Source organism: Bufo bufo, chromosome 6 (genome assembly GCF_905171765.1).
Source record: "Bufo bufo chromosome 6, aBufBuf1.1, whole genome shotgun sequence".
NCBI classification, from domain to species: Eukaryota; Metazoa; Chordata; class Amphibia; order Anura; family Bufonidae; genus Bufo; species Bufo bufo.
The window spans coordinates 401,199,979-401,210,594 of record NC_053394.1 but is presented as its reverse complement, the minus strand read 5'-3'; the positions used below and the strand labels follow the sequence as shown (position 1 = coordinate 401,210,594).

Genomic DNA, 10,616 nt, shown 5'->3' with positions numbered 1-10,616 from the left:
ATCATATGGTTATCCAGATGATATATTCTTTTCACACTACCCTTTCACAATTTAAGCTTTGTGGTATGGAAACCTTGTAGTAGATTGTGTGAAGAACAGATGAGAGGAGAAAAGAGGAGGTCCTATGAGGATCTGAGATGACGTGTGGGGATGTATTGAGAAAGCAGGTCAGAGATATAAGGAGGAAACAGATTGTGGAAAGCCTTATATATAGTTATAAGTATTTTAAACTGAATTTGCTGGGCTATGGGGAGCCAGTGAAGGGATTGGCAGAGGGGGAGGCAGAGGAGAAATGAGTTGAGAGGTGGATTAACTGGGCAGCAGAGTTGAGAATAATTTGGAAGGGAGCGAGAGTGCTGGATGGGAGGCCACAAAGGAGGATGTTGCAGTAGTCCAGGCGGGAGATGACGAGAGCATGCACTAGCATTTTAGTTGACTCAGGGGTGAGGAAGGCGTGAATACGAGAGATGTTCTTAAGTTGAAAACTGCAGGTGGAGTTTGAGGGTTTGGATATGTGGCTTAAAGGACAGGGCAGAACAGTGAGAGTGTACCAAAAATTGTAGGATCAAGGAACACATCCAGAAAAAATTGTATCTTGTGTGGGAGTAAACAGTCATGGATTGGTTCCAGAAATATGATAGCGTGTGAATGTTGTGCCCATTCACAAGAAAGGTAGTAGGGAGGAATCGGGCAACTATAGGCCAATAAGCCTGACATCAATAGTGGGGAAATTAATGGAAACCATACTTAAGCCGAATGCACACGGCCGTGTTGCGTGGCCGAGAGCGGTCTGTGGTATGCTGGGCTGGATTCCTGTTCAGAGCAGGAGCGCACGGCGTCATTGATTGCTATGTATAGTATAGTGTATTACTGTAGTGCAGCGGCGACATGAAGCGCACGGCATCATAGCAACCAATGACGCAGTGCGCTCCTGCTCTGAACAGGAATCCAGCCCGGCATACCATGGACCGCTCTCGGCCGCGGAACACGGCCGTGTGCATTCAGCCTTAAGGAGAGGATTGTGGAACATCTAAAATCCCATAGATTGAAAGATGAAAAACAGCATGGGTTTACTTCAGGGAGATCATGTCAAACTAATCTTATTAAATTTTTTTGATTGGGTGACTAAAATAATAGATGGCGGAGGTGCAGTAGACATCGCTTATCTAGACTTTAGTAAGGCTTTTGATACTGTCCCACATAGAAGGCTTATCAATAAATTGCAGTCATTGGGCTTGGACTCCCATATTGTTGAATGGATTAGGCAGTGGCTGAGGGACAGGCAACAGAGGGTTGTAGTCAATGGAGTATATTCAGACCAAGGTCTTGTTACTAGTGGGGTACCTCAGGGATCTGTTCTGGGACCCATATTGTTTAATATCTTTATCAGCGAAATTGCAGAAGGCCTCGATGGTAAGGTGTGTCTTTTTGCTGATGACACAAAGATTTGTAACAGGATTGATGTTCCTGGAGGGATACACCAAATGGAAAAGGATTTAGGAAAACTAGAGGAATGGTCAAAAATCTGGCAACTAAAATTTTATGTTGATAAGTGCAAGATAATGCACATGGGGCGTAAAAACTCAAGAGCAGAATATAAAATCAGTGATACAGTCCTAACCTCAGTATCTGAGGAAAGGGATTTAGGGGTCATTATTTCAAAAGACTGAAAGGCAGGCAGACAATGTCATAGAGCAGCAGGAAATGCTAGCCGAATGCTTGGGTCTATAGGGAGAGGCATTACCAGTAGAAAGAGGGAGGTGCTCATGCAGCTCTACAGAGCACTAGTGAGACCTCATTTGGAGTACTGTGCGCAGTACTGGAGACCATATCTCCAGAAGGATATTGATACTTTGGAGAGAGTTCAGAGAAGAGCTACTAAACTAGTACATGGATTGCAGGATAAAACTTACCAGGAAAGATTAAAGGACCATAACATGTATAGCTTGGAAGAAAGACGAGACAGAGGGGATATGATAGAAACTTTTAAATACATAAAGTGAATCAACAAGGTAAAAGAGAGAATATTTAAAAGAAGAAAAACTGCTACAAAAGGACATAGTTTTAAATTAGAGGGGCAAAGGTTTAAAAGTAATATCAGGAAGTATTACTTTACTGAGAGAGTAGTGGACACATGGAATAGCCTTCCTGCAGAAGTGGTAGCTGCAAATACAGTGAAGGAGTTTAACCGCCTCCGGACCGCCTAACGCAGGATCGCGTTCCGGAGGCGGCAGCTCAGCGCACAGTCACGCATATATGCGTCATCTCGCGAGACGCAAGATTTCCTGTGAACACGCGCACACAGGCGCGCGTTCACAGGATCGGAAGGTAAGCGAGTGGATCTCCAGCCTGCCAGCGGCGATCGTTCGCTGGCAGGCTGGAGATGCGATTTTTTTAACCCCTAACAGGTATATTAGACGCTGTTTTGATAACAGCGTCTAATATACCTGCTACCTGGTCCTCTGGTGGTCCCTTTTGCTTGGATCGACCACCAGAGGACACAGGCAGCTCAGTAATAAGTAGCACCAAACACCACTACACTACACCCCCCCCTGTCACTTATTAACCCCTTATTAACCCCTGATCACCCCATATAGACTCCCTGATCACCCCCCTGTCATTGATCACCCCCCTGTCATTGATCACCCCCTTGTAAGGCTCCATTCAGACGTCCGTATGTTTTTTACGGATCCACGGATACATGGATCGGATTCGCAAAACACATACGGACGTCTGAATGGAGCCTTACAGGGGGGTGATCAATGACAGGGGGGTGATCAAACCATATAGACTCCCTGATCACCCCCCCTGTCATTGATCACCCCCCTGTAAGGCTCCATTCAGACATTTTTTTGGCCCAAGTTAGCGGAAATTTATTATTATTTTTTTTGTTTCGTTTTTTTTTCTTACAAAGTCTCATATTCCACTAACTTGTGTCAAAAAATAAAATCTCACATGAACTCACCATACCCCTCACGGAATCCAAATGCGTAAATTTTTTTAGACATTTATATTCCAGACTTCTTCTCACGCTTTAGGGCCCCTAAAATGCCAGGGCAGTATAGATACCCCACATGTGACCCCATTTCGAAAAGAAGACACCTCAAGGTACTCCGTGAGGGGCATATTGAGTCCATGAAAGATTGAAATTTTTGTCCCAAGTTAGCGGAAAGGGAGACTTTGTGAGAAAAAAACAAAAAAAAAAAAATCAATTTCCGCTAACTTGTGCCAAATTATTTTTTTTTTTCTATGAAGTTGCCATGCCCCTCATTGAATACCTTGGGGTGTCTTCTTTCCAAAATGGGGTCACATGTGGGGTATTTATACTGCCCTGGCATTTTAGGGGCCCTAAAGCGTGAGAAGAAGTCTGGGATCCAAATGTCTAAAAATGCCCTCATAAAAGGAATTTGGGCCACTTTTTTGCAGCATTTTTGCATGCAAAAAAGTGTCACACATGTGGTATCGCCGTACTTAGGAGAAGTTGGGCAATGTGTTTTGGGGTGTCATTTTACATATACCCATGCTGGGTGAGATAAATATCTTGGTCAAATGCCAACTTTGTATAAAAAAAAATGGGAAAAGTTGTCTTTTGCCGAGATATTTCTCTCACCCAGCATGGGTATATGTAAAATGACACCCCAAAACACATTGCCCAACTTCTCCTGAGTACGGCGATACCACATGTGTGACACTTTTTTGCAGCCTAGGTGGGCAAAGGGGCCCACATTCCAAAGAGCACCTTTAGGATTTCACAGGTCATTTTTTACACATTTTGATTTCAAAATACTTCCCACACATTAGGGCCCCTAAATTGCCAGGGCAGTATAACTACCCCACAAGTGACCCCATTTTGGAAAGAAGACACCCCAAGGTATTCCGTGAGAGGAATTGCGAGTTCCTAAAATTTTTTATTTTTTGTCACAAGTTAGCGGAAAATGATGATTTTTTTTTTTTTTCTTACAAAGTCTCATATTCCACTAACTTGTGACAAAAAATAAAAACTTCCATGAACTCACTATGCCCATCACGAAATACCTTGGGTCTTCTTTCCAAAATGGGGTCACTTGTGGGGTAGTTATACTGCCCTGGCATTCTAGGGGCCCTAATGTGTGGTAAGTAGTTTGAAATCAAAATCTGTAAAAAATGACCTGTGAAATCCTAAAGGTGCTCTTTGGAATGTGGGCCCCTTTGCCCACCTAGGCTGCAAAAAAGTGTCACACATGTGGTATCGCCGTACTCAGGAGAAGTTGGGCAATGTGTTTTGGGGTGTCATTTTACATATACCCATGGGTGAGATAAATATACCCCTTAAGGTATTCAAAACTGATTTTACAAACTTTGTTAACCCTTTAGGTGTTCTACAAGAATTAATGGAAAATAGAGATACATTTCAAAATTTAACTTTTTTGATTTTCTATTTTAATATTTTTTTTCCAGTTACAAAGCAAGGGTTAACAGCCAAACAAAACTCTATATTTATGGCCCTGATTCAGTAGTTTACAGAAACACCCTATATGTGGTCGTAAACTGCTGTACGGGCACACGGCAGGGCACAGAAGCAAAGGAATGCCATACGGTTTTTGGAAGGCAGATTTTGCTGGACTGTTTTTTTGACACCATGTCCCATTTGAACATGCACCCCTAGAGTAGAAACTACCAAAAAGTGACCCCATTTTAGAAACTACGGGATAGGGTGGCAGTTTTGTTGGTACTAGTTTAGGTACATATGATTTTTGGTTGCTCTATATTACACTTTTTGTGAGGCAAGGTAACAAGAAATAGCTGTTTTGGCACCGTTTTTTTATTTTTTTTATTTACAACATTCATCTGACAGGTTAGATCATGTGGTATTTTTATAGACCAGGTTGTCACGAACGCGGCGATACCCAATATGTATACAATTTTTTTATTTATGTAAGTTTTACATAATGATTTCATTTTTGAAACAAAAAAAAAATCATGTTTTAGTGTCTCCATAGTCTGAGAGCCATATTTTTTTCAGTTTTTGGGCGATTATCTTGGGTAGGGTATGATTTTTGTGGGATGAGATGACGTTTGATTGGCACTATATGACTTTTTGATCGCTTACTATTACACTTTTTGTGATGTAGGGTGACAAAAATGGCATTTTTTACACCGTTTTTATTTTTTACGGTGTTCACCTGAGGGGTCAGGTCATGTGATATTTTTATAGAGCAGGTTATTACGGACGCGGCGATACCTAATATGTATACGTTTTTAATTTACTTAAATTTTACACCATAACAGCTTTTTTTAAACCCCAAAAAATGATGTTTTAGTGTCTCCATATTCTGAGCCATAGTTTTTTTTATTTTTTGGGCGATTGTCTCAGGTAGGGGCTCATTTTTTGCGGGATGAGGTGAAGGTTTAATTGGTACTATGTTGGTATACATACACCTTTTTGATCGCTTGCTGTTGTACTTTTTGTGATGTAAGGTGACAAAAAAATGGTTTATTTAGCACAGTTTTTATTTTTTACAGTGTTCATCTGAGCGGTTAGGTCATGTGATATGTTTATAGAGCCGGTCGATACGGATGTGGCGATACCCAATATGTAATTTTTTTTTTTTTTTCTATTTTTTATTAATTTTTTTTTACTTTATTTGGGGAAAATGACGTTTTTGTTTATTTTTACTTGAAACTTAATTTTTGGGGGGAAAACTTTATTTTTTCAACTTTTTTCTTTATTTTTTCAACTTTTTTCTTAATTTTTTGTCCCACTTTGGGATTTCAACTTTTGGGGGTCTAATCCCCTTTACAATGCAGTCCAATACTTCTGTATTGGAATGCATTGGCTGTATGAGTAATACAGTGTGCTTTACTCATACAGCTTCCTGCCTGTGAGATCCAAGCTACAACTTTTCCAAGTCTGAACATGAAAATGGCTTCTCCCCTGTGTGAATTTTCTCATGCATAATAAGCCTTGATTTATTGCTAAAATATTTTCCACATTCTGCACATGAAAATGGTTTCTCCCCCGTGTGACTTCTCTGATGTTTAACAAGATCTGATTTCTGACTAAAACATTTTCCACATTCTGAACACGAATATGGTTTCTCCCCTGTGTGAATTCTATCATGTATAATAAGACTTGATTTTTGCCTAAACCATTTCCCACATTCTGAACATGAAAATGACTTCTCCCCTGTGTGAATTTTCTTATGTATAATAAAACTTGAATTATCGCTAAAACATTTCCCACATTCTGCACATGAAAATGGTTTCTCCCCCGTGTGACTTCTCTGATGTTTAACAAGATCTGATTTCTGACTAAAACATTTTCCACATTCTGAACACGAATATGGTTTCTCCCCTGTGTGAACTCTATCATGTATAGTAAGATTTGATTTTTTCCTAAACCATTTCCCGCATTCTAAACATGAAAATGACTTCTCTCCTGTGTGAATTTTCTTATGTGAAATAAAACTTGAATTATCGCTAAAACATTTCCCACATTCTGCACATGAAAATGGCTTCTCCCCCGTGTGACCTCTCTGATGTTTAACAAGATCTGATTTCTGGATAAAACATTTTTCACATTCTAAACATGAAAATGGTTTTTCCCCTGTGTGAATTCTCTTATGAGTAATAAGACTTGATTTGTTGGTAAACTGTTTCCCACATTCTAAACATGAATATGGTTTCTCCCCTGTGTGAATTCTATCATGTATAATAAGATTAGATTTTTTCCTAAACCATTTCCCGCATTGTAAACATGAAAATGACTTCTCCCCTGTGTGAATTTTCTTATGTGAAATGAAACTTGATTTATCGCTAAAACATTTCCCACATTCTGCACATGAAAATGGCTTCTCCCCCGTGTGACCTCTCTGATGTTTAACAAGATCTGATTTCTGGATAAAACATTTTTCACATTCTAAACATGAAAATGGTTTTTCCCCTGTGTGAATTCTCTTATGTGTAATAAGACTTGATTTGTTGGTAAACTGTTTACCACATTCTAAACACGAAAATAGCTTCTCTCCTGTGTGAGCTCTTTGGTGTATAGTAAGACTTGATTTTATCCTATAGCATTTCCCACATTCTGAGCATGAAAATGGTTTCTCCCCTGTGTGAATTCTCTTATGTGTAGTAAGAATAGATTTTTTCGTAAACCGTTTCCCGCATTCTAAACATGAAAATGGCTTCTCCCCTGTGGGAGTTGTTGGATGTTCACCTCTTCTGTGTCCTTTATTTTGCTTAACAATCTGTGATGAATCAAAAGGCAGGACTCGTTGAAAAAGATCAAATGATTGACTGTTGCTTTGCAAGGCTAAGGGTGTATCTGGGATAATGACATATACTTGATAAGCATCTTGTACCAGAGCATGATCATCTGCTTTTAAATCTTTAGGTATCGGAAGTCCCTTTGAGCTCATGATATAGTCATCTGCCAAGAAAAAAAAAATCATTAGCATTTATTCAATTCTTAAAAAAGTGGTTTGCACAATCTAAGGGTAGACTTCGGGGCAAGGACTAGTAGATCATGATGTTAGGTCACCAAGCTATTCTCTTATAGTTTTCCACTTCTGCCTTGATGCTAGCATCTTCATAAGTTCACATTTCAGTGTGTCTATCACCAATCCTTTTTAATGAAATGGACAGTGGTGTCTGTCTCGCACACTCCCTACATCTACATGCACTTTAGCACAGAGGGCAGAGGGAAGAAGTAGTATGGTCACGTCATGTATAATGAAGTCATGGCTATGAGCTGACATAGATTTACAGTATAAATTTACCAGGTTCTGATGTGATTTATTAAAAATCTGTTGGGTCGGGATATCTTGAAATAGTTATTGACAGACACCAAGTATCTGGTGTTCAGTGGTAGACTTTGTAACCGTTTAGCCTGCTCTGATGTTGGATCTGCCATTACAATCCTCCAAGCAATGCCGAATCAGAAGACAAACCCAGAATTCTGAACAACACTGTGGGATGTCATATACTGTACTAATTGTGGTCAGAAGTTATATTAGAAAATAACTATACTAAATGTTTTCTATTTGTGCAATTTTTTTAACTTGTAGATTCTCTATGTAGTCAAAAGGTCATCATAAGGAGAATGGCTGGGATGTAACCGGCCAGTGGATAAGATAGGAGCATAGTTAGAAACGTAGCCAGGTATCAGAGCCAAGCGAAGTATAATGGGTAGCAGGCAGACAATTTGAAGAACGGGACAGGAGCGCTTTCGAGAAACAGCACATAATGGACATTTCTCTACACTGTTTTTAAAGAATACTGTGACACAAATATGAACATGCCCTTAGTATCCTGTTTTTTTATTTTGTTTTTCAGGTGACTGGATTTATTGTGTCACCTATCATCACAGTTTGCTTTCATATGGAACATTTTAATGCTTTACAGATTAAAAGTGATGTTTTATATGGATTTAGCTTTGCCTCTATAGTTAAAATTCAAATAGAAACTGCACATGCCTGTCCAACAGGTAAATCTGCAGTTGCCCGGGATGGGGTGGACCCAAAGCTACTCTGGGTCCTCCAGACACTGTTGAAGTGTTACCACATGTTGCGGCTCTTCAGAAGGAATTGAATGCAAGTATATAGGAATGACTAAGCAGCTTATCCAGACAAAAACAAGTCTTCAGACATAAACAACAGAGTTGAACCAGACAGTCAGAAGGTCGGTGTGTCTGCTTTTTACCCTCCAGGGTAGGTAGGTATAAAGTGATAAAGTCTCTCAGTATTAGGCTGAATGAACACGGCCGTGAGCGGTCCGTGGTATCCCGGCCTGGCATCCTGCTAAGAGCAGGAGCGCACGGCGTCATTGGATGCACTAACGCCATGCGCTTTATGGCGCCGCTGCACTACAGTAATACACTCGTATAGATCATACGAGTGTATTACTGTAGTGCAGCGGCGGCATGAAGCGCTCTCAGCAGGATGCCAGGCCGGGATACCATGGACCGCTCACAGCCGTGTGCATTCCGCCTTAGTAGTGGATATGCATTAACCCTTTCCACAGTGCTGTGCAGCTATAGCGTATATTGCAATAAACATATAAATGTAGTTCAAGAATATGAAACCATATAAGTGCACACAACAGTATAAATCACATTTATCACATTTATCGCAATAAAGTAGCATTTTGATGGCTTTGCATAGTAGCCAAAGAGGCAAATGTCTACAAATAACTATAGTCCATAGTCCGCACACACTCTTAAGGGTGTTTTACATTGACCAATAAGTGGGAACAAATGTTTTATTGCTGATGGATGCTTGTTATGACATTGAATCCTGAGATGTAAAAAAGATCCGTACACAAGGGGGAGTAATTGGTTTATCTCAGTACATTTTTTAAACATACATCAAATGTGAGGTTTTATTGCTTTATTTAGTGCTTACTACTCACCTGGGCAGTTGTCTGTAGGAATGTCCTCTGTACTCTGCTCATCACCCCTCACATATGCCTCTGTAACATATATAGTGTTCAGATCTTCACCTGGATTCTGAACCTGTAAAACAAATATTGTAGAAGTCATCAGACGGTTGTAGAAGTCGTGTGGAATATATTGTGTGATCAGAAAAGATCATTAATTATCATGACGGCCAAAAACGACCGGACAGTAGAAGTTATGTGACACTAATATCTGCAGATCTCCTGTATAAATATTCCAACCAGAAGACTCCATAACCAGAAAATAGTGAGAAGATCCAGACAACATGTAATATCTATAGTCAGCTGTAATCCTGCCATCTCCCCCTTTCTCATTATACAAGGATAAAACATATAATACTGGTGGATAAAACAAGACAGAACACAAGATCTTCACAGCCTTCTACAGATCATAGGAGATCTTTCATGAGAACTCCATCTACCTGATCATCCTGTGGGACACTGTGATGTTCTCCTGAACCATCCTGTGGAAGAAGAGGACTGGGACATCTCTCCGGTTTTGTTCTCTCTTCTTTAACTATAGGAAACACATCCAGTGACTGAATTCATTCCTTACATACAGATAATGAGAGGACATGTGGATTTAGTCGTGTCTATTACCTGGTGATGCGAGAGGCCGGTGATCCTCCATCATGAAGTCCTTATACAGATCTTTGTGTCCTTCTAAATACTCCCACTCCTCCACGGAGAAATAGATAGTGACATCCTGACATCTTATAGGAACCTGACAACACAATGATATGGTCATCACCCAGATTCCTTCATAGTGTTCCTGTGTAATGTCCCAGCATTCCCAGCAGTGTCACCTCTCCAGTCAGCAACTCAATCATCTTGTTGACGAGTCCTAGGATCTTCTCTCTATTGATTTCCTCATGTATCAGGGGATGAGGTGGAGGCTCCATGATTGGGCTCAGGGTTCCTCCCCATTCTGCAGACACAGGGGCCTGACAGCTCTCACTAGAGGTCTTCTTCACTACTGTGTAGTTCTGGAGAGACACAGTAATAAATATTAGTGTTGAGCGCGAATATTCGAATTACAAATATTTATTGCGAATATTGCAACTTCGAGAATTCGCAAATATTTCGAATATAGTGCTATATATTCGTTTTTCGAATATTCATAATTTTTTTCATCTGAATTTATGATTCCTCCCTGCTTAGGTTGCTTGTCAAGCAACTTA

At 40.2% G+C, this 10,616-nt stretch overlaps 1 protein-coding gene across 1 annotated transcript in view; it reads right to left on the bottom strand.

The window, feature by feature from the left end:
* Nucleotides 1-5,873: 5,873 nt before the first annotated feature.
* The window catches only part of LOC121005768 (zinc finger protein 260-like), a 32,175-nt gene continuing 27,432 nt past the window's right edge, over nt 5,874-10,616 (bottom strand). Inside the window, exons 4-8 of the mRNA XM_040438533.1 lie at nt 10,242-10,421; nt 10,036-10,159; nt 9,858-9,952; nt 9,391-9,493; nt 5,874-7,411 (exon numbers count right to left, since the gene is read on the bottom strand). Of these exons, the coding sequence (XP_040294467.1) occupies nt 5,874-7,411; nt 9,391-9,493; nt 9,858-9,952; nt 10,036-10,159; nt 10,242-10,421 (2,040 nt within the window). The remainder of the gene's footprint in view (nt 7,412-9,390; nt 9,494-9,857; nt 9,953-10,035; nt 10,160-10,241; nt 10,422-10,616) is intronic.